Raw genomic sequence first — 25,957 nt, 5'->3', positions numbered from 1 at the left:
ATAGGACAACCTGAGACCACAAAAGTATCAATATTTCAAACTTCATTGTTTTGATTCATTTGTGTTACAAGAGATCCCAGAGGGATCTTGGCGCCCACCAAAGAATGATCTATGTCTGACAATGGAAAGAGGGATCTTTTCCCTGCTTTTCAAACTTTTTCAAACACACTACATATAAAATTTGAGACAGATCGCTATAGTACTTTCTAAGAAAAGTGGTAACAAACTTCAACAATGAAATCTAAGATGGCGGCCCGTTGGCCATCTTGTTTACCAATCAGTCCTGAAAGGCATTATGCATCAGTCCTAAAAGGTACTCTGCACAACTAGGGTACAAGGGGAACCTATGCATGGAATTTGAGAAAGATCCCTTCAGTACTTTTTGAGAAATAGCGGTAACAAACTTTAACTATCAAAATCCAAGATGGCCGCCTGTCGGCCATCTTGTTGCCCGATCCGTCCCAAAATGCAATATGCACAACTAGGGTCCTAGTAGAACCTGTATATGAAATTTGAGAAAGATCCCTTCAGCACTTTTTGAGAAATAGCGGTAACAAACTTTAACTATCAAAATCCAAGATGGCCGCCTGTCGGCCATCTTGTTGACCGATCGGTCCCAAAATGCAATATGCACAATAAGGGTCCTAGGGGAACCTACATATGAAATTTGAGAAAGATCCCTTCAGTACTTTCTGAGAAATAGCGGTAACAAGAATTGTTAACGGACGGACGGACGGACGGACGGACCACGGACGAAAGGCGATTTGAATAGCCCACCATCTGATGATGGTGGGCTAAAAATGTATTTGATTAACATTCAGATTTGAAAATTTATTGAGTCATAGTAATTAAAAATATACTTACAATTACGATCATCCCCGAAAAACATACGACGATAGGCCAGAACAAGTCCAAGGGGCGATCCCAACATAAAGAAATCTGAGACATCAAAGTCAAACTTTATAACAGAGCCGTCATTATAACTGCCCATACTAGTCCTGCGCCCACACTCGTCCTTCGCGCCATCACTGACGCTCAGGTGAGTCTGGTGTGGGCGTACGTTAGCAGAACACTGACGCCGTAGTTTACACTCCGACGACACAAAATCACTTCTATTAAAATGTTTGTCACTCAGGCTTCCTCCTGCTGACAAATCTGGGTCACTGTGACTCAGTTGCCGTGATGTTTCTAGGTTAGATTTCCCAGAATTCTGTGTGTTTTCTCCTCGTCTGAATGCTGATGCTGACGGATCGAGTTGAGCGTCACGCTTGAGGGTGGAATCCTGGTCTTGTTCCTGACGAATGGCTGAGGAGTCGGAATCATTGAGACTACAATGACTGTCAAACGTACTGAGACCGCGCGTGTAGTTAGCGTTAGCCTGACATAAGGCATCATACCCTAACAATGAGCCCATAGCATCGGCAAGCAGGCAAACCTGTAACATTAGAGATGATATCTTACATCAGAGGTGACAATCGTTAGTGTCAGAAACCTTCATGTACATACATATATATATATATATATAACCTTGTCATAAATTTATAGCTGAAAATAGATAATATTATTTCTATCATATTTCCAATAATATAGATCCAATTCCCACTCCATATTTTTTTTCTATGAAAATTCCTTTATTGTATCACTTTCTTTCTGATGTAATATCCTATGTCACATAAATCCCTACCTCAAATATAAATTCCCCACCTCACATCATTTCCCATCTCCAATTCCCCATCTCACACAATTTTCCACTTCACAAAAATTCCCACCTCATAGAATTACCCAGCCCACATGTCTCCCTCCCAGTCTATAGATACTTACCTGACCAGTGAAACCTTTACCCTCATCTGACAACATAAACTCGTGATAGACTAGGTTCGCTTTAGCGACCATTTTGTTGACATACTCATGGTAGTCTGGATTTGAAGTCACAAATAGCGAGATGGCTCCCAAGGGAACGAACTCTTGAGTCCAAATCACCCCGGATTCCCCAGTGTTTGGTGCGAGAGATTCAAAACTGTACGGACTTACACTGAAAGATAAAAAAATGCAATCAATACAGGCTTAAACACTGGTAAAAATCTAAACTTTACCTGTTTACACAAAATTGGGGTCTTGCTTACACAAAATTGGGGTCTTGCTGGCGAGGGGTTAAGATGTCATATAACCACAATATACCTTCATCCCTGAAGGTTTTCAATCCATATGGGGCTGTTGCCAGGTGCTGACTGTAGGTTATTGGTCTTTCTCTGGGTACTCTGACTTTCCTACATCTCATAGACCTTAAATGACCCTGGTTGTTAATAAGATGTTAAAAATATTTGGCAAGAATGCTACACTTGAGTATCAAGATAAAATGTTTCACTTTGATTTATATCACAAAATAAGTCAACCCTGATAAATTCTAATTACATTACGCAAATTTCGTTATCAATTTACCTGGACAAATTATTGAGTAAATTTGGTAATCCTGGACAACATAATGAGTAAATTTGGTAATCAATTTACCTGGACAACATGCTGAGTAAATTTGGTAATCAAAAATTTGGTAATCAATTTACCTGGATAACATACTGAGAAAATTTGGTAATCAGTTTACTTGGACCACATACTGAGTAAATTTAGTAATCAATTTACCTGGACAATATACAGAGTAAATTTGGTAATCAGTTTACTTGAACCATATACTGAGTAAATTTAGTAATCAATTTACCTGGACAATATACAGAGTAAATTTATTAATCAGTTTACCTGGAGAATATACAGAAATTTGGTAATTAGTTTACGTGGACAATATACAGAGTAAATTTATTAATCAATTTATCTGGACAATATACAGAGTAAATTTGGTAATCAATTTACCTGGACAATATACAGAGTAAATTTGGTAATCAATTTACCTGGACCATATACAGAGTAAATTTAATAATAAATTTAATAATCAATTTACCTGGACCATATACTGAGTATATCTGGCAATTTACCTGGACAATATACTAAGTGCTTCTGTACAGATCTGTGGACAGGGAACGAGACGGAAGGCAATATGGCCGAGGGCTCCGGGATAGTTGTTACGTATCACAGATTCAAACGTTGACTTGATCATGTTGAAATCCACTCGCTTGGAAGCTTGTTCAAGGTTACTGGAGTCCAGTACACTTCCTAGAGTCACAAACAAATATGGCAATATATAAGTAATAGGTATTACTAAACATTACACATGTCACCCAAACTAGCACTTAGTTATTGTAAACATACTTAATTTAGCAGTCACATTTTAGTGCAAATGCAAAAATAATAAATAATAATTTATTAGTGCGCATATCAATTATTGCAATGGGGTGATTAAATGAAAGAAATATCCTTTTACATAATTACCGCTGTATATGAATTTGTTCTTTAAATTTTAAGACAGCCTGCGAAAACCACTAAAATAAAACTACCGCTAAATACGGTAATTTTATTACATTATCTAAGATCAACAAATATTATTTGTACAAACAACATTAGATGAACACTTTCAATGACAATCTAAATATCTGACGTTTTATTTGAAAGCAACGAACAGTACAACTTAAATACCTCCATGTAACACCAAAAACAACACGTTGGATTTACAGCCTGCAGAGTGTGGGGGTGACGTTTCTTTATCCTGGTGACGGTCATGGTAATGCATTTTGTACTTTGTCAGGCGTCGCTCAAAAGGAGAATCTGAAAACAATAAAAAAAAATTTTTTATTTCTAAACTTGACAAGGCAAGGGAGATAACTCTCAGCTATAGTGTCATCAGCTGCTGTTACATTTACAGAACTGGACTGAGCTGACTACAGGTGATCAGATGACTAAGTTATTAAATTGTGTGGTACGTCTCTATACTGTTTAGCTGTTAAATTTGAAGGGCGTAAAATTTTGTGGCGGTTTTATTTCTGTGAATCATCAGTGTAGAATTTAAAGCATATTCACATGATATGAAGTGATATGCAAACAATGACTTTTTTTTAAATATTAAGGTTTTAATTTAATACACGAATAAGGGTTTAATCTGTAAAGTAGTTCAAAGGTCCTAAGTTTGAGTACTGATTTTGACTTTTTCTTTCCTCAACTTTTTATATCATAACTGGTACGGAACCCAGAGTACCGAACCTGGGTAACTATATTTGTTCACATCTAGACAGGTGAAAACCTCGCCTGTTACACTTCTATAAATCACAGATTTACTGCATATTTTATATTCACGCCACTATAAGACACATGATAAGATTCTCAACTGACAATATTGCTTTTATTTCACTATTTCTCTTATCTGTTTTCTCAATGGCATCTAGTACTTTTAATGTACCATGTGGGATGACCTTTGACCTAGATATTTATCGCCATGTACCATTATCTAGTGTATCCGCAAAAGAATCCAATATTGTTTGGTTTGATATTGAATAATCAAATTATATTACGTCAGAACCAACACTCGTTTACAGGAAAACGATACAAAAAGAAATTTACAATAGGTACTTAATAACTTAGTATGTGTCATAAATACGTTTTTCAAGAATCTTGAAATTTCGCAGGGCCGTTTACATAGGTGAAATTGTGGGGACCGCAATGCACCCTGGGAGAGATTGGAATCAAAAGTCAAGGTTTTGTTTTATTAGTTTAACGTCCTATTTATAGCTAGGATTATTTAACGACGTGCCAGGTGTGTTGGGGGAGGAAAAACCGAGTACTCAGAGAAAAACCACTAACTACCAGCCAATATCTGGCAACTGCACCAAACCAGAGGTGGAGGGCTTGTGGTAATGTCAGAACATTTTAACCACATAGATAATGCGGTCCCTGAAAAGTAGATAGGTATGTGAAATGACCTTTAACCTTGATGACAACATACCATTAGGATCAAAGGACATGGTGGATACAGCGTCTGAAAATTCATCGTTACTGTTGATGAGTTCGTTGGATGAGGATCGAACCATCACTGCACAGTCAGATTCCTCTGTAAAGAAAAAATTCAAACAGATTGAAACAAGAGCCATACTGGACATTTAACTCAGTTAATTTTAAAAATATTTTTCATACATTTTGTTCATTTTTGTTTTTAAGAAGGAATAACCTCAATTAAAACATTTTCTTTCAATGTGCGAGGGGGTTAACTAAATCATAAGATTAACTTTCTCACCACAAAGTACTGAGTTGAATGAACTAATGCCCAATACATAGGATTCAAGATCCCAAAATGATGTGGGTAAAGCATGATTAACCATCAATTAATCAAACCACCGTCTTGTAATATGCAGTGTCATATTTTGACACAGTTTATTGACATCACAATCACCCAGAGGTGGGACCTATTGATGATAAATCATACTTTAACCATATCATTTTAGAATCTCAAAACTCCCATATTAACTAATGTATAGTATTTCTGTTGAACAATCATGATGTGACATCGTTATAGTATTGTCACATCATAATTATAATTTCCCGTTGGTTAACTGGTGATTGTTCTCAATCTGGGTTCACACATTGGGGTATAATATAAGATATAACTCATTTTTCTCTTCATATCTACATGAACCTCATATTTAATTGATAAAACTATTAAAGATGCTCCACCGCCGACAGAGCATAAATGATATTAATCATTTGAACAATAATTGGTGTTTAATCGTGTATATATATGCCTAATTAACACAAAAAATAATATAAAATAATTTATTTCGCCTGTGCTGCATGTGTAATCAGTACTTCATTCCATACAGAATATAGTGTCATGGAATTTTTCGAGATGCAATTAATTATTTTTCATATTTTTAACTTGGAGTAAAATTAGAAGGTCAAACTTTTCAGTGGTGGTAATGGTGTAAAGTAAGTAACATTTGTAACTGAAAAAAAATACTAAATTGTCTGCTCCTGTTTTTTATAGTGAATAAATACCATTTGTCAGTGGTGGAGCATCTTTAATACATATACGTAATTATACATTTTAGATTTCAGCATGCATTGGATGTATTACATAGTATATATCATATTGGTCTTCCTACTTCAATGCTAAAATTGTGATAAGCAGAATTGAAGCAATGCTTACATTATCATATCATTTAAAAGTTCACAAGATGTCACAAGAATATGGTTTCAATAATTGCTCAGCTGTGCCCAATCACCTTGTTAAAGTATGTAATATTGATACAGCGAGATTAGTTTATTGTTTCCAGTAAAAGTGCATGCATATGATGAGGGGGGGCACAATTTTTCAGTGAAAAATACAGTTTGAATGAATTCCCTGAAAGGCAATAGTGTACGGGCATGACATTAAAATAAGCAAATAACACAATAATGACTACTGAATATTCATGATTTAATCACAATACTACAGACTACTGAATATTCATGATTTAATCACAATACTACAGACTACTGAATATCTATGATTTAATCACTATACTACTGAATTTTCATGATTTAATCGCAATACTACAGACTACTGTATTTCTTTGATTTAATCACAATACTACTGAATTTTCACGATCTAACCACAATACCACAGACTACTGTATTCTTAACTGAATATTAAGCATTACAATCACATATTTCTTTTTATATTCAATATAAATTAGATTATGTAAAATTTCTATAATTTTATTAGTTCAATAGATATTTATAGCTAAGAAAAGAAGCAAAAAGTAGCATTAAATCAGAAGTAACTTAAATTGTGTTCATTCACATGAGATTTTATGAAACGTCTTGTCTCGAAACTTCTTAAGAAATGTTTCACAAATTCTCATATGAAATGAATACTCATTAAGATCATATACACATATATATGGTTAATAATCAACTTGCAGAGCAGGAATATTTTACCTCTAAGCTTAAAGCACAAAGTGTGCTAAAATATGTAATCTACACTATAGTATACACCTGAAAATAAATGCAATTAGATGATACTGGACATTTTTACAAAAGAGATTTACACGAAATGTTTACCTTGGTCTTTCTTTAGATAAGCTATTTACATGTATATAGAAATTTATGGATTGTTTCCATTTTTTTTGTAGCTGCATGTCAGTGTATTTCATATGTGGTAAATGTATGATTTACATATTTGCTTAGTACATGGTATAATTGTATGTGTAGTATCCCCTTATAAAAATGAACAAGAGGCCTGTTAAGGAACTTCACAACTTTGAGCACATCCTATACATATAGCTAAAATGTACATTCGTATGCAAAATACAACTCATTCATTCAAAATTTATTTCATAACCCCATGAAGTTGAAAATTATTACATCAATGCCTATAATTAATTTTTCAGACAATTTGTTAACATAAAATATGTTTTAACGTATGATTCCATTGATTTTCCAATGGATTATCTTTTATAAATCAATATGCAACGTTGATGTCTCTATTGTGATGTCATGATAACGTCGGGTTTTCGCGCCATTCTGGGATTTTTTTCTTTACAGTATATGAAGAAAAAGGATCTGCCAATCAAAAAATTGGATATAGTATGAAAACAAATAAAGATTAAGTATAGTGGACTACAAGTGTTATCATTGGATCCATGAATGACGATGCAGAAATTACGAACACTAACGATCAGCATGAATCATTTTTGATCAAGACAATTGGACAGGACCATGTCGGAATCATTCCAGGTAAGTTTCAGCTCAATTCCACAAGTTTAAAATGGATATTGTTTTAGGGAAATCATGATTGTGCGGTCATGTTGTAATCTCAAAAAGTGTCCATAGCTGTCATATTGAACATCACAATATGACCTTGGTGGAACTAGAGTGGGTTTATAAAATAAATATTTACATGTTCCTGATAATTATGACACAAGCCACCATTTATATAGGTCTTAAATGAAATAGCTTTGTTAGTTTGCTATACAGTGCATTAGTATTTTCCTATAGTTTGGAAAGGCAGGAATATAATCATCAATTAGAGTAAATTAATGATAAACATGTTAATGTAGTGAATAAAACAAAATAACAACAAGCAGGTTAGTTAATTTCATCCCGATAGTTTCCATGAGGTTGGCTATAAAGGAATGAACAAATTTGTAATTTTCAATAACAAAAAAAAAAAAAAAAAAAAAAAAAAATCAAAATCTAACAATTATCTAACATTAATGTTTAGATAATGTATTAATAAATTTTGATGAAACCTTTCTCTCTATTTACAAATACAGAACTACTTTCTCAATCTGAAAGGAAATGCATAATATATAAAATATGCAACTTTTAAATTGAAAAATCAATGAATTTAGGATAAGAATGTTGAATTTTTTGGGTTCCAACACAACCAGTGTAAGTAAGAGTGCTAGGTATAAAAGATAGGGAAAAGAAAAGAAAAAAAGACAAAGATAGGAAGGAGATAATAAAATAAAGGGAATTGTTATTGACAGGTATATATACAATGGTTGTTATAATCTTCATTCAATTCCGTGTCTTATTTTCATTGGTCTAGGCCCTGACCAATCAAATTGGTTGTTACTTACGTTCCTCCTCCGTTTCCACATCTGTGTCTGACTCGGAGTCAGATGAAAACTCAGAGTCACAAAAACTGGCATCTGGTTTTAAATCAAATAATAGAAAGGTGAAAACACGAATCTTATGGCTTTAGCTCAGCCATAGCTTAGTCTACATCTAAAGCCCAAGTGAAGAAATGTAGACATTAGACAAAGGACCAACATAAACATCTACCCTAGGAATGAAAAGTTGATAATTTATCTAGAGTTTTAGATATAGATCCTGAGACAAATTGAACATTTTCTACCACAATACATGTACATCAGTTTATTCAACTCTTGGGCCATTGGATAAATGCGTTTGGTTGTTGCATAGATAATTTGTATTACACTAGAGAAATACGACCTTCCAGTCTTTAGATTAGTTGCATAGATAATTTGTATTACAATAGTGAAATACGACCTTCCAGTCTTTAGATTGGTTGAGATATTGAACTTTTACCTGAACCACTTTTTCTTAGTGCCGCGTCACAAATATGTTAACGCATCAATAATCGATAACCAGATGTGGGACAGTGTTGAAATCTGCGTTCTCATCCGTAGCATAAGATATTGACTCAAAATGTTCATAATTGTTATTCTGTCAGCAATATGTCTTGCCTTAGGAGGACCATTCAAAGATTTCGGTAGATATATGATGTACTTTAGGCTGGATGCTGATAGATGATTTAATAATGATATTAACAGCTAGGTATCACTAGTCATGGTTGCTGGATATGAAATTTATTTCACACTTTGAAGTTACATTTGCCTCAAAAAAAAAAAAGTTGTATCTTTAGTAAGCTTTGAAAAAATAACTCACGTGCGTAAAATAAATTCCATATCCAACAACCACTTGTTGTGTAACCTTTATAACTTGTTAAAAATTTGGGATCCTGGGATGATATAACTTTATTCCAATTTGAAAGTGCGTGGGATATAATATATGAAATGTATGCAGAACTTCTAATTTAAGTATATGAATTATCAAAGTTTTTTTAGATAAAGTTTTTTAATCTATACAGAATTTAGTTCATGGACCTATACACAAAGTACATATTATATAAGGAAATGATGTGTGTAAAATGCGGGATATGAATTATATCTAACTCTGGAATAATATAGGGATAGATGTACACACAATGACAAGGAACAAGATTCCGCTTATACATAAAGGAAGAAATATATGACAAATTGATTTTTATTCATACAGTTCTCAATTGATTGATTTTGTGAAAAAAGGGTCAAAATAATACTGGGTACAGTTTATTACTGGTACTAGCTAGCCAATCAGCATTGAACAATTACTGGTACTAGCCAATCAGCATTGAACAATTACTGGTACTAGCCAATCAGCATTGAACATTTACTGGTACTAGCCAATCAGCATTGAACAATTACTGGTACTAGCCAATCAGCATTGAACAATTACTGGTACTAGCCAATCAGCATTGAACAATTACTGGTACTAGCCAATCAGCATTGAACAATTACTGGTACTAGCCAATCAGCATTGAACAATTACTGGTACTAGCCAATCAGCATTGAACAATTACTGGTACTAGCCAATCAGCATTGAACAATTACTGGTACTAGCCAATCAGCATTGAACAGTTACTGGTACTAGCCAATCAGCATTTAACAATTATTGGTACTAGCCCATCAACTTTGAACAGTTAATTACTGGTACTAGCCAATCAACTTCGAACAGTTGATTACTGGTTCTAGCCAATCAACTTTGAACAGTTAATTACTTGTACTAGCCAATCAGCTTTGAACAGTTAATTACTGATATTAGCCAATCAGTTACCAGTGCTAGTCAATCAGGTTGACAATTTATCACAAAAATAACAAATGCTGTTTCTAGGACAAAAAAAAAAAAAAATAAAAAAAAATCTATCCTGACCATTAGATTACTCTTATTTTAATATTCCTATATATGAAACAAAACACTGATGTTTAAAGATGGAAAAAAATCCTTTTAATAACACAGATTTCATTTTTTAAATATATCAATTTGTCTTTGAGACTAGAAAAGAATATTAAAGTGTTAAATTTCACAACAAACATGCAAAGATTGTGAATACCACAACAATACAAGCAGAGTTAAAGGAACCCAAAATACGAGGCATGAAATTACTGATTATATACACAATTCACAATAATTCATACACTACATCACATTTAATTCAATCCTTAAGGATTCGTGGCGCCCCACTGAGATTAACAAGTCCAATGAAGAACTGTGATGAACTACTTATTTTTGATATTGTTTTCTTTCTCTGTATTAGAAATAAATTTTGCAACTGTGCGATACAATCAAAATATATGATTGTAATTAACAATATTTTCTGAGTTATTGAGAATTTCAAATTCTGATATACATTTCTAAGTTTTATTTTTCTCTAATTTGTAGCAAACAATGCACAACAAAATCATTCTTTTAATACACCAATGGAGAACAGCAACTTCTTCTAAACATTAATTACGATTCAAGACATTCATTCAGATGGGCAGACAACAGACTAAATACCATTTGTATAGTCCATCAGATGGTTTGCTTTAACTATAGGTATAAATAATAGAAATGTAATATTCTGGTATCTTGCCTTTTTTATTCTACCATCTTAGATATACAATATTAAGAATTTCTGATGAAAGTTACCTTTACATTTCTTGTTGAAGTACCTGGAATAATTTAAGTATAACAAACATCTTATATTCCTACCTTTAGCATCGTAGAACTCGTCCTCAGACTCCGAACTAGATTCCTGAAGTCGTTCTAAACTTTCAAATATCCGTGATGCAGATATATCTCTACTATTTGTGCCTGAAAATAAAGCCATTTATTTAAGTCTGTTATGACATTCATCCAACATTTTATTTGTAATGACATTGTCCAGTATTTTATCTGTTATGACATTCATCCAACATTTTATCTGTCATGACATTCAGTATTTTATCTGTTATGACGTTATCCAGCATTTTATCAGTTATAATATTATCCAGCATTTTATATGATATGACATTACCCAACATTTTATCTGTTATGACATTATCCAGCATTTCATATGATATGACATTATTATCCAGCATTTATCTGTCATGACATTATCCAAAATTCCATCTGTTATGACATTATCCAGCATTTTATATGATATGACATTATCCAGCATTTATCTGTTATGACAATATCCAAAATTTCATCTGTTATGACATTATCCAGCATTTTATATGATATGACATTATCCAGCATTTATCTGTTATAACATTATCCAGTATCTTATCTGTTATGACATTACCCTGTAATTTATTGGTTACACTGTGTATGACATTATCAAATATTTTATCTGTTATGAAAGTATTCAACATTTTATATTTCATGACATTATCCAGCATTTATCTGATATGATATTATCCAGCATTTCATCAGTTATTACATTACCCAGTATTCTATCTGTTATGACATTATCCAGCATTTATCTATTATGACATTATCCATCATTTCATCTGTTATGACATTATCCTTAATTAAATTAATTTTCCTTAACTTTAAGAAATTCCTTAACTTAGAATTCCTCATAGAAAAGTAAAATAGAAGTTAAGGAAAAGAATCTTAAGTTAATAGCCTTCCTTAAAACATTTATGCATTCCTATGGAGAATTTTAAAGGAATTCTTTTATGTAAAGAAATGTTCAAGAAATTAAGCCTTTAACTAAAATATAACTGAACTTTTAACCTTGAACTTTCACCAAAATTAGTGATAACATGAAATTACCTTGAAAGAATTTTTTTGTGACCTTAGCCTTATCTGACCTGACATATGAATAACCTTTGACCTTTATTTAACCTTTAATGTACAATTACCTTGTGACCTTGACCTTGTGGAGTTAGAGAAGGACTGTCTGTGAGGAATGGGATTGATGACTTCCTCTACATCGCTGTAATGTTTCCCAGATCCAATCTCCTGGTTCGAGGCGGAAACAGGCATTTTCGGTCTGACATTAAGACTTATTTCAATCTCATTTTGGCTTTCTTCGTGTGGTTCATCCTCTTCGTTGTGGTTTGAAGTAGTAGCCATTTTCGCGGCAAGAGCTAGTTGTGTTTCCAGTTCGAGTTGTCGAATGTCACTGAGTTTGAGACCGAACCATTCATCCTGCCAGCACCATGCTTGTCTGTGAGCACGGAGCATTGTTTTCCGCAGACCTACAATGTTTATCAAGCTTTTACAAAATAATTTGTCACACAATAAGACTAAATAGCAAATGTTACTTTCAATCCCCATGAAACAACTTTCCTTTAATTTATAGTTGTTATATTTCATGGGTGTATACATTTCACTATTTATTGTTTGGAAGTTATTCGTGAGGAATTATATTTCCTAAATTTTTTTGTAGACTTTGAAAAGCATCATTTACTGATTGATAGATAAAAGTTTATGACTGTCGATGATCGACATCTGATAACTCGAGTACCCTGTATTCCTCGAACTATTAATCGAGTTATCTGCAGGTCGAGTTAAAGAGGTTTCAATGTATGCTATATAAAATTAACACTGACTGGAGAATCTATCTACATACACCTGCCAATGTCATGTATAAATCTCTCAATTTTGTTCTGCATGGCCCAGTATCTATATACACCTACCAATGTCATGTATAAATCTCTCAATTTTGTTCTGCATTTTCCAGTATCTATATACACCTACCAATGTCATGTATAAATCTCTCAATTTTGTTCTGCATGCCCCAGTATCTATATACACCTACCAATGTCATGTACAAATCTCTCAAATTTGTTCTACATGCCCCAGTATCTATATACACCTACCAATGTCATGTATCAAGCTCACAATTTTATTCTGAATGGCCCAGTATCTATATACACCTACCAATGTCATGTATAAATTTTTCAATTTTGTTCTGCGTGCCCCAGTATCTATATACACCTACCAATGTCATGTATAAATCTCTCAATTTTGTTCTGCATGCCCCAGTAGCGGAACTCCACCCTGCACAGTTTGTAGGCGGTCATTATAGCTTTATCTGACCCTTTGACCTTTGTCTCTTTGCTATACTCCTCCCACCAGCTGTCAGTCAGTGGGCCACGCCCCGTCTTGGACGACCTGTACAGTTTAGGGTCCTCCTCCTTTTTATAGTCACTACTAGGAAGCTGATCCTTTACCAGGTCTATGAAGTCTGCAATGAACAAATCATACTGTAATTCAAATTTTTACCTATTCACCCCCTGATGATGCATTTAGATTCTTCTAAACCAAAGGTTGGAATAGTCCATTTTGGAATTTCAGTGGTGAATGACTTAATATTTGTGTTTGTATGCCTAATGATTTTTCATTCAATTAAACGCCTATTAAAGACTTTTTCATAAAATGTAATGAACTAAAAACATGGTTTTGCTTTTTTTTTGTATGCATTTTAATACCTACAACTGAAACATTTTCACTACGTTAAAGTTTTGAAATTTTTTAATGCGATTAGATATGTGAATTTAAATAATGTATGAAAGTAACAAATAAATGACAAATCTAATAGTACCAAGCATACCTAACTGTCGTTGTTTAATCTCTGTTGGTGACATGCCGAACACATTTTCCTGACTTCCACCATCGTTTAAGTATTTTGTCTCTATCTCCAGTAGAAATTTTTCTACAAATGGACATCTGTATCGGGTCTTTGTGTAGGGGTAGGCGTTCCATGCTTCCTCTTCTACCATCAGGGCAGACTTGGGTAAAATGGCACGAAACCATCCTGAAAACAATATGGCAGGTTTTGGATACTGTAAAATGACATTCTTTAAATGTGTGTGATTTAATTTCCTGACCTACTGTAAATACACTGTCTTTCACGGCTAATAAATTTCCGGATTTCCATTTCAAAACAAGTTTGCGAAGATAATTATTTGCAGATTAAACAATTGAATAATAATTCCAATCAATATAGATGATGTAGATATTAATTCGCTGAGATATAACTTTTGCGAATTTACTTGAATGGCGAAATTCGCAAAAGCAAATTGCACACTATGAAAGTTGGTTTGACCCTAAGGTATCATCGAGTAAAATACTTTGCATGAGAGGCCGCAAAACATCTAGCCTGGTAAGTGACTGCCTATGTGGTATATTTACCTGGCAAGTGACTGCCTATGTGGTATATTTACCTGGTAAGTGACTGTCTATGTGGTATATTTACCTGGTAAGTGACTGTCTATGTGGTATATTTACCTGGTAAGTGACTGCCTATGTGGTATATTTACCTGGTAAGTGACTGTCTATGTGGTATATTTACCTGGTAAGTGACTGCCTATGTGGTATATTTACCTGGTAAGAACTGTCTATGTGGTATATTTACCTGGTAAGTGACTGTGTATGTGGTATATTTACCTGGTAAGTGACTGTCTATGTGGTATATTTACCTGGTAAGTGACTGCCTATGTGGTATATTTACCTGGTAAGTGACTGTATATGTGGTATATTTACCTGGTAAGTGACTGCCTATGTGGTATATTTACCTGGTAAGTGACTGTCTATGTGGTATATTTACCTGGTAAGTGACTGCCTATGTGGTATATTTACCTGGTAAGTGACTGCCTATGTGGTATATTTACCTGGTAAGTGACTGCCTATGTGGTATATTTACCTGGTAAGTGACTGTCTATGTGGTATATTTACCTGGTAAGTGACTGTATATGTGGTATATTTACCTGGTAAGTGACTGCCTATGTGGTATATTTACCTGGTAAGTGACTGCCTATGTGGTATATTTACCTGGTAAGTGACTGTCTATGTGGTATATTTACCTGGTAAGTGACTGTCTATGTGGTATATTTACCTGGTAAGTGACTGTCTATGTGGTATATTTACCTGGTAAGTGACTGTCTATGTGGTATATTTACCTGGTAAGTGACTGCCTATGTGGTATATTTACCTGGTAAGTGACTGCCTATGTGGTATATTTACCTGGTAAGTGACTGTCTATGTGGTATATTTACCTGGTAAGTGACTGCCTATGTGGTATATTTACCTGGTAAGTGACTGTCTATGTGGTATATTTACCTGGTAAGTGACTGTCTATGTGGTATATTTACCTGGTAAGTGACTGTCTATGTGGTATATTTACCTGGTAAGTGACTGTCTATGTGGTATATTTACCTGGTAAGTGACTGCCTATGTGGTATATTTACCTGGTAAGTGACTGTCTATGTGGTATATTTACCTGGTAAGTGACTGTCTATGTGGTATATTTACCTGGTAAGTGACTGTCTATGTGGTATATTTACCTGGTAAGTGACTGTCTATGTGGTATATTTACCTGGTAAGTGACTGCCTATGTGGTATATTTACCTGGTAAGTGACTGTCTATGTGGTATATTTACCTGGTAAGTGACTGCCTATGTGGTATATTTACCTGGTAAGTGACTGCCTATGTGGTATATTTACCTGGTAGGTGACTGTCTATGTGGTATATTTACCTGGTAAGTGACTGTCTATGTGGTATATTTACCTGGTAAGTGACTGCCTATGTGGTATATTTACCTGGTAAGTGACTGCCTATGTGGTATATTTACCTGGTAAGTGACTGCCTATGTGGTATATTTACCTGGTAAGTGACTGCCTATGTGGTATATTTACCTGGTAAGTGACTGCCTATGTGGTATATTTACCTGGTAAGTGACTGCCTATGTGGTATATTTACCTGGTAAGTGACTGTCTATGTGGTATATTTACCTGGTAAGTGACTGCCTATGTGGTATATTTACCTGGTAAGTGACTGCCTATGTGATACATTTACCTGGTAAGTGACTGCCTATGTGGTATATTTACCTGGTAAGTGACTGCCTATGTGGTATATTTACCTGGTAAGTGACTGCCTATGTGGTATATTTACCTGGTAAGTGACTGTCTATGTGGTATATTTACCTGGTAAGTGACTGTCTATGTGGTACATTTACCTGGTAAGTGACTGCCTATGTGATATATTTTACCTGGTAAGTGACTGCCTATGTGGTATATTTACCTGGTAAGTGACTGTCTATGTGGTATATTTACCTGGTAATTGACTGTCAATGTGGTATATTTACCTAGTAAGTGACTGCCTATGTGGTATATTTACCTGGTAAGTGACTGTCTATGTGGTATATTTACCTGGTAAGTGACTGCCTATGTGATATATTTACCTGGTAAGTGACTGCCTATGTGGTATATTTACCTGGTAAGTGACTGCCTATGTGGTATATTTACCTGGTAAGTGACTGTCTATGTGGTATATTTACCTGGTAAGTGACTGTCTATGTGGTATATTTACCTGGTAAGTGACTGTCTATGTGGTATATTTACCTGGTAAGTGACTGCCTATGTGGTATATTTACCTGGTAAGTGACTGCCTATGTGGTATATTTACCTGGTAAGTGACTGTCTATGTGGTATATTTACCTGGTAAGTGACTGTCTATGTGGTATATTTACCTGGTAAGTGACTGCCTATGTGGTATATTTACCTGGTAAGTGACTGCCTATGTGGTATATTTACCTGGTAAGTGACTGCCTATGTGGTATATTTACCTGGTAAGTGACTGCCTATGTGGTATATTTACCTGGTAAGTGACTGCCTATGTGGTATATTTACCTGGTAAGTGACTGCCTATGTGGTATATTTACCTGGTAAGTGACTGCCTATGTGGTATATTTACCTGGTAAGTGACTGCCTATGTGGTATATTTACCTGGTAAGTGACTGCCTATGTGGTATATTTACCTGGTAAGTGACTGCCTATGTGGTATATTTACCTGGTAAGTGACTGCCTATGTGGTATATTTACCTGGTAAGTGACTGCCTATGTGGTATATTTACCTGGTAAGTGACTGCCTATGTGGTATATTTACCTGGTAAGTGACTGCCTATGTGGTATATTTACCTGGTAAGTGACTGCCTATGTGGTATATTTACCTGGTAAGTGACTGCCTATGTGGTATATTTACCTGGTAAGTGACTGCCTATGTGGTATATTTACCTGGTAAGTGACTGCCTATGTGGTATATTTACCTGGTAAGTGACTGCTGCCTATGTGGTATATTTACCTGGTAAGTGACTGCCTATGTGGTATATTTACCAGGTAAGTGACTGCCTATGTGGTATATTTACCTGGTAAGTGACTGCCTATGTGGTATATTTACCTGGTAAGTGACTGCCTATGTGGTATATTTACCTGGTAAGTGACTGCCTATGTGGTATATTTACCTGGTAAGTGACTGCCTATGTGGTATATTTACCAGGTAAGTGACTGCCTATGTGGTATATTTACCTGGTAAGTGACTGCCTATGTGGTATATTTACCTGGTAAGTGACTGCCTATGTGGTATATTTACCTGGTAAGTGACTGCCTATGTGGTATATTTACCTGGTAAGTGACTGCCTATGTGGTATATTTACCTGGTAAGTGACTGCCTATGTGGTATATTTTGTAGGTATATTGACCATCTCCGCCTGGACCATCGGTGTAGGGTTCATTCGTCAGGATTTCTACACCACTTCCCTCGCCATGGCTTTCTTCTCGACTTTTTTTCTGAAAATAAAAATGTTTTTTATACAATTTAACATGTAAGCTAGAAACATTTGGGTGCAAATCAAATAGTCTTTCAAAGAAATAAACATGAGCTGTTTGAGAACACTAATGCTCGCCTCAGGCAACACTTAACAGCTTAATCATGAAAATACATTTTGGCCCTTTGGGCCTCTGGAAATTTTTTAAAATCCAACATTTTTTTTTTTACTTAGAATGATTGCTCATAACCATCACAACACTTGTAATCCTATATCAATGTAGAAATCAATATCTGTTGTTATGAATTACTGTATTTCAACACTTGCACTATAACTTGATCATGGCAATGGCAGGGTGAATGCTGACACCGACACCGAAGCCAGAGTGATTCCATAAGCCCCCTCTCTTTGAAAGGTGAGGTAATAAATAAATGATTTTATCTGGAAATACAGTATTTGTCACTTTGTAAGCATGTAATGAAAACTTTAATAGTTTAAATAATGCAAAACATGGCATTGAATATCCATCTATAAAGCTAGAATGCCTCACCTGTATCATGTAAAGCTGGGCTATTCGATATTCACCCAGTCATTGGCAGACCAATGCGATATTCCTTGATCAACATAGCTAGAATGTGAGTCTTACCTGTATCACAATATTCCTTGATCAACATAGCTAGACTATGAGTCTTACCTGTATCACAATATTCCTTGATCAACATAGCCAGAATGTGAGTCTTACATGTATCATGATATTCCTTGATCAACATAGCCAGAATGTGAGACTTACCTGTATCACTATATTCCTTGATCAACATAGCCAGAATGTGGGTCTCACCTATATCAGGATATTCCTTGATCAACATAGCCAGAATGTGAGACTAACCTGTATGACAATATTCCTTGATCAACATAGCTAGAATGTGAGACTTACCTGTATCATGATATTCCTTGGTCAACATAGCCAGAATGTGAGACTTACCTGTATCACGATATTCCTTGGTCAACATAGCCAGAATGTGAGTCTTACCTGTATCACGATATTCCTTGATCAACATAGCCAGAATGTGAGACTTACCTGTATCACGATTTTCCCTGATCAACATAGCTAGAATTTGAATCTTACCTGTTACACGATATTCCTTGATCAACATAGCTAGAATGTGAGACTTACCTGTATCACGATATTCTTTGATCAACATAGCTAGAATGTGAGTCTCACCTGTATCATGATATTCCCTGATCAACATAGCTAGAATATGAGTCTTACCTGTATCACGATATTCTTTGATCAACATAGCTAGAATGTGAGTCTTACCTGTATCACGATATTCCCTGATCAACATAGCTAGACTATGAGTCTCACCTGTATAGATATTCCTTGATCAACATAGCTAGAATATGAGTCTCACCTGTATCACGATATTCCCTGATCAACATAGCTAGACTATGAGTCTCACCTGTATCACGATATTCCTTGATCAACATAGCTAGACTATGAGTCTCACCTGTATCACGATATTCCTTGATCAACATAGCTAGAATGTGAGTCTCACCTGTAGCACGATATTCCCTGATCAACATAGCTAGAATGTGAGTCTTACCTGTATCATGATATTCCTATATCAACATAGCCAGAATGTGAGACTTACCTGTATCATGATATTCCTATATCAACATAGCCAGAATGTGAGACTTACCTGTATCATGATATTCTTTGATCAACATAGCTAGAATGTGAGTCTTACCTGTGTTAGCTAGAATGTGAGTCTTACCTGTATCACGATATTCCTTGATCAACATAGCTAGAATGTGAGTCTTACCTGTATCATGATATTCCCTGATCAACATAACTAGAATGTGAGTCTTACCTGTATCACGATATTCTTTGATCAACATAGCTAGAATGTGAATCTTACCTGTATCACGATAATGCTTTATCAACATAGCTAGAATGTGAGTCTTTCCTGTATCACGATATTCTTTGATCAACATAGCTAGAATGTGAGTCTTACCTGTATCACGATAATGCTTGATCAACATAGCTAGAATGTGAGACTTACCTGTATCACGATATTCTTTGATCAACATAGCTAGAATGTGAGTCTCACCTGTATCATGATATTCCCTGATCAACATAGCTAGAATGTGAGTCTTACCTGTATCACAATATTCTTTGATCAACATAGCTAGAATGTGAGTCTTACCTGTATCACGATATTCCCTGATCAACATAGCTAGACTATGAGTCTCACCTGTATCACGATATTTCTTGATCAACATAGCTAGAATATGAGTCTCACCTGTATCATGATATTCCCTGATCAACATAGCTAGACTATGAGTCTCACCTGTATCACGATATTCCTTGATCAACATAGCTAGACTATGAGTCTAACCTGTATCACGATATTCCTTGATCAACATAGCTAGAATGTGAGTCTTACCTGTATCACGATATTCCTTGATCAACATAGCTAGAATGTGAGTCTTACCTGTATCATGATATTCCCTGATCAACATAGCTAGAATGTGAGTCTTACCTGTATCACGATATTCTTTGATCAACATAGCTAGAATGTGAGACTTACCTGTATCACGATAATGCTTGATCAACATAGCTAGAATGTGAGACTTACCTGTATCACGATATTCCTTGATTAACATAGCCAGAATGTGAGACTTACCTGTATCATGATAATGCTTGATCAACATAGCTAGAATGTGAGTCTTACCTGTATCAAGATATTCCTTGATCAACATAGCCAGAATGTGGGTCTCACCTATATCAGGATATTCCTTGATCAACATAGCTAGAAGCTGAGTCTTACCTGTATCACGATATTCCTTGATCAACATAGCCAGAATGTGAGACTTACCTGTATCACGATATTCCTTGATCAACATAGCTAGAAGCTGAGTCTTACCTGTATCACGATATTCCTTGATCAACATAGCTAGAATGTGAGACTTACCTGTATCATGTAAAGTTGGGCTATCCGATACTCGTCCACACTCATCGGCAGACCAATGCGATATTCCTTGATCAACATGGTTGTGGTTTAGTAGGTTCCACGATACTTCTGTAGATTTAGACCATGTTGTCACTGAACTTCACTTCATTACAGCAGCCATGATGGCTCCTCTATATTAGTTATGTCCATCAGATTTCACATTCTGAAAATAACATACATCTGTAATATTGATATTGATATACATGATATGCTGTTGAAAATGATATCTTTTACAATCACACCATTTATTTATTGATTCATTCATCCATTTTTTTAACCGAAAATATCAATTGTTTCGTTCAGGAAGTTGATTAAACTTTCATTCATTCATTCAGTCAAAATATGTTTTTGAAAATGATATCTTCTATAATACTATTTATTATAGTTTTATTCATTGTTATTTTTAATCAAGGTATATCAGTTGTTTCATTCAGGAAGTTGATTAAAGTTTTATTCTTTCATTCAGTCAGTCATATCAATTATCAATTCATTACCGGATGTTTCCTTCTTTTTTGACAAGTTTGTTCACCAATTTATATTTGTATTTCATCACTCTTTTTATTTAGTTATTAATTCATCCATTTTTTTTATTCATTTATTGATAGTTCATTCATTCATTAGTTTATCCACTAACGAGCAAATTCAAATAATTTTAGTCCCAATCCTTTATATGTGCCATGAAGGTTGCATGGGTTTTATTAGTTTAACGTTCTATCAACAGCCAAGGTCATGTAAGAACTTGCCACATGTTGGTGGAAGAAAGTTGTAGAAAAACCACTGATTAGTACCAGGCAACATCCTCACATGGGATTCCAACTCCGACCTCAGAGGTTGTGGGTGTGTGTTAATATGTTGGGACACTTTAACCACTCGGCCACCATGGCCCCTATAAGGTTACCCTCGCCTCAATGAACTAGAATATTGATGTGTCAGGTAGAGTCCCATGGAAAAACCAACAGACATATGGATAACCTGATTACTATAGGACAACTGCATCTCGATGCAGGCCCTAAGTTACCTCTGAAAAAAGTATGATAACTCATTCAGAGAGTCTGATTCAGCTTTTTGGTTTTTTTATGCGGCTAGGTGCATCGAAACACCAAATATGAAGTGTCGACGTCCGAGTCTGGACAAAGTTAGACAGCTGGATGGACACTGTGAGAACCTTATAACTCGGATCCCCCATGCCATGGCATGAGCTTACCTGATCCTTTTAGGCCAGGTGAGTTAACAAGAGGCCCAAAAAATGCAAGAGGCCTTGACGGTCACCTGAGTGCTGATACAGAAAGAGCATTGCAAAGTTGGTTTAAATCTGTAAAAAGTATTCACGAATTAGAATAAACTTTAAAGTTGAACCTTCGTATTAGAATTTTTATTTTTTGTTTTTAATTTTGATAGTAAGGGTATTATGTTACCAAACCTTATGCTTTAAATTCCAATTTGCTTTGCCAACATTAAACAACAAAACCAAACTAGAAGTCAGTCAGTGTCAGTGATTTTATAAATTTCAGTTTTTAATCTATGAAGATTATTTGGTTTCATCAAACCTGTGAATTCAGAAGAAGATTTTTGAAATTTTAGCCATTTTGACCCATTTTGGCCCCGCCCCTCTGGTCCCTAGGGGTCAGCCAGGACCAATATGGATATGGCGTTAAAATGCTATTTCAGGCTAATAATTCTAACCCAGTTTGACTAATTTCCTATGAAAACAAAGCAAATAATGTTCATAAATGTGTATTTGTTATATAAATTATTAGTAATTTGACCCCGTCCTTAGGGGGAAACATGAGACCCCAGGGTCATATACACAATTTTGTAAAGGACCTTAAGACCTTTCGATCTATAATGAGTATTTGATTCTACCAGTTCCAGAATTTCAGAAGAAGATTTTTGATGTTTTAGCCTTTTTGACCCCTTTTGGCCCCGCCCTAAGACCCCTGGGCGTCAGTCATGGAAAATTTGATATTAGAATTCAATTGCCATCGCATAGAGATAATTCTGACAACATTTGACTAATTTCCTATTATAAATGACCAAATAATGCTCCAAAATGTGTTTTCACTATATAAACTACAGTAAACTTAACCTCATCCCCAGGGGGAAACCTGAGACCCCAGGGTCATATAATTCACAATTTCAGTAGATGGCCATGAGACCTTTCTATCTATGAAGAGTATTTGATTTTACCACATCTGTGAGTGGAGAAGAAGATTTTTGAAATTCTAGTCAATTTTACCCCTTTTGGCCCTTCCCACAGTCCCCTGGGAGGTGGGGGTTAAATAATTCACAATTTTGATTGGCCTTAAGCCTTAGAAGGTTTCTGCAAAGTTTCACTGAAATTGCTTCAGCAGTTTTTGAGAAGAAGTCGAAAATGTAAATTGTTTACGAACATGCGACGGACAACAGACGGACGATGGACAACACACGACGACGGACAAAAGGCGATTAGAATAGGTCACTTGAGACTTTGTCTTAGTGACCTAAAAATTGAGATACATGTACCGAAACAATAAAAGAATCATCAATGTTTTAGAACCTTTTTTGTTAGCTAGCATGTCTCAGGTGAGTAATAACCTATAAAAAGTCTTTATTTGCCAGGATTTCTTGGCAGACATTAAGCAATGCCAATATCTGACTGCATAGTTCCAAAAGAGATCTACAGAATATTGCTATGAATAATTAATATATCTGCCAACATCAAGTTCCAAATACAGTCATTTGGAACACACTTTTACTGCGTATGTACATTACTATGATTTTCCAGCATCTTCCTTGACACCTGCAGATCACAGTTCAGATATATTGACCAAGGTGTCCTTGGTTTATGATTTGCCAAGTCATCAAATATTAGTTACTTACATAGATATAAGCCAATATGTATTGAACACAGTCTGACAGGCCAAACCAATTAACACATCTAGCCTTATTGCATCATGATGTGATATATAAAATTAACATATTCAACACCATAAATATAAGCTCTCCCATCCCTATAAGCATTTAGTTTGACATAAATACAGAATGAATTATACAAACTGTGTAAGTTTCTCTATTTGATTTATTTTGCAAATTGATTAATAGTTTACTTAGTGTAATAACTTTGTAAATGATTAGTTCAAATTTGGTTCGTTAAAGCACCGCTTCATTTTATTTCAATTTATAAGCGCCCCTATGCACTTACAGGGTTAAATATGGAAAGTTTGATTCATTGTAAATATTTTTAATTTTTTTAGATTTTTGTTTTATTAAAATCCCTGTCATGGTAGAATATATTGTCTGTATTTTACATCTGAACACTCTATTCATTATTGCAATATACACTCTCAAATTAAATCTTGATTTTTAATCAAAAGATTCTATCTATATCACCTAAGGTGATGTACCTACCTTATCTTGTATAGCTAGAGCAGTAGAGAAAAATGTTGTCCATGTTAAATTCTCTGATCTGTCACAATCCCCACTAATGACAATGTTCTTTATGAGCTTGTAGTCTGCTGTTTTCAATCAGCGTACCTGTGAAATAGAGAATGGAAAAAAAATCAATACACGTATATTTCTGTAGAGTATGTTATATTACTTATATCAGTACAGTCATGTCATCTGTGATGTAAGTAAAATCAGAGCTTTTTCTCACTCCTTTGGGAATGGGGCCTGTGGCCCAAGATTTGGGAAAAATAATGAAATATGAAATAAAGCAAAACAAATAAGACTTTTTATTTCCAGTGTAGTTTATGTACTTTTCTGAAGCCAATTCACATATATTTAAAGCCTTAGCCAACTAAGTACATGCAATGTTTTTGGAAAGTATTCATTAAACTTTGATTTTGGGAAATTTAAGGCTTGAAATGGGAAAAATTAAGAGGATTTGCATGGGGAATGGGGCCGAAATTCGGCCCAAAATCAGGCTGAAAAAAAGCCCTGAAAATGTAAACTTATAACATTGTTGTGATCAATATTCAAATGATATGTCTTTAGATAGAGCTTCATAAACTCTTACATAAGTTCAATGATGTCGAAATCTACCATTGTAAAGGAAAGTATGGTATGGGCCGTTATTGGCCATCAAATTCATAAATTTTTAACGAAGTGATAATTACAATATAAGTAATTAACATCTTGTGTTTAAAGTGTGTAATACATCACTAACATATCTATGATGGAAGTTTTCTTTTGTTAGAGTCCTAGTTACCACGGTAACCATCAAAAATATGCATAAGTTAAGTGAATTTGAAAATATTGCCTTTTTTTAAAACTATTTTTGATAGATTTTTCTGCAAGAAACAATAAAACACAATCTTGAACATGCTCAACATTTACCACGAATAAACAAGCACTCATGACGAAAAAAAAGTTGTCTTGCTTGGAAACTTTAAATTAGCTCAAATCACCACAGTACTTCTGTGAAATCATTTATTTTTTTGTTGGGATCAATTTTCGTAAATTACAAAATTATACAATTTTGTTGGCACTTGAATAAGTGGAGAAGACCTTACAGTAATTACATGTACATAATAACATGACATGGTCACCTGACCTGTGTGATCATCCTATGAACGCTTAAACCTACCTGACATTTGTATACACATTCATTAAAAAGATCAATATTCGTGGGCATGTCAATTTGTTGCTTAAGTGTCAAGAAAGAAATCCATGAAAATAAAACCACCAAGAAAATAAAGGATTTCACAGTATATATATATATATAGCACTTTAAAATCCGCAGTCAATATTTTGCAGCTTCCTATACAGAGTGCAGGTTAAACAATTGGATAGTTCTAAGGTATATTTCACTGCATGGTGTAAAGAATCCGCGGATTTCTGTGAAAACGCGACTATAGTGAAAATAAACTACCCACAAAATTTACCCCCTACACAGTATCT

General features: G+C 34.8%; 1 protein-coding gene across 5 annotated transcripts in view; it reads right to left on the bottom strand.

Annotated features, from left to right (window-relative positions):
• LOC138331340 (protein retinal degeneration B-like) overlaps nucleotides 1–25,957 on the bottom strand; it is a 57,774-nt gene that overhangs the window by 13,624 nt on the left and 18,193 nt on the right. Inside the window, exons 2-14 of one of the 5 annotated variants that reach the window (XM_069278884.1) lie at nucleotides 24,464–24,589; nucleotides 21,038–21,239; nucleotides 17,952–18,084; nucleotides 14,072–14,275; nucleotides 13,460–13,705; nucleotides 12,375–12,713; nucleotides 11,236–11,337; nucleotides 8,499–8,570; nucleotides 4,883–4,987; nucleotides 3,583–3,711; nucleotides 2,985–3,162; nucleotides 1,822–2,032; nucleotides 865–1,435 (exon numbers count right to left, since the gene is read on the bottom strand). In XM_069278884.1, coding sequence (XP_069134985.1) covers nucleotides 865–1,435; nucleotides 1,822–2,032; nucleotides 2,985–3,162; nucleotides 3,583–3,711; nucleotides 4,883–4,987; nucleotides 8,499–8,570; nucleotides 11,236–11,337; nucleotides 12,375–12,713; nucleotides 13,460–13,705; nucleotides 14,072–14,275; nucleotides 17,952–18,084; nucleotides 21,038–21,115 — 2,368 coding nt within the window. In that variant the 5' untranslated portion in view covers nucleotides 21,116–21,239; nucleotides 24,464–24,589. Of the gene's footprint in view, nucleotides 1–864; nucleotides 1,436–1,821; nucleotides 2,033–2,984; nucleotides 3,163–3,582; nucleotides 3,712–4,882; nucleotides 4,988–8,498; nucleotides 8,571–11,235; nucleotides 11,338–12,374; nucleotides 12,714–13,093; nucleotides 13,126–13,154; nucleotides 13,185–13,215; nucleotides 13,256–13,459; nucleotides 13,706–14,071; nucleotides 14,276–17,951; nucleotides 18,085–21,037; nucleotides 21,240–24,463; nucleotides 24,590–25,957 lie in introns of those variants that run through there. The other 4 variants (XM_069278885.1, XM_069278886.1, XM_069278888.1 and 1 more) reach the window with 4 other exon arrangements.

The sequence above is a fragment of the Argopecten irradians genome, chromosome 9 (assembly GCF_041381155.1).
Source record: "Argopecten irradians isolate NY chromosome 9, Ai_NY, whole genome shotgun sequence".
Lineage (NCBI taxonomy): Eukaryota > Metazoa > Mollusca > Bivalvia > Pectinida > Pectinidae > Argopecten > Argopecten irradians.
The sequence above is the reverse complement of the archived record's forward strand: the minus strand, read 5'-3'. Positions and strand labels throughout refer to the sequence as shown.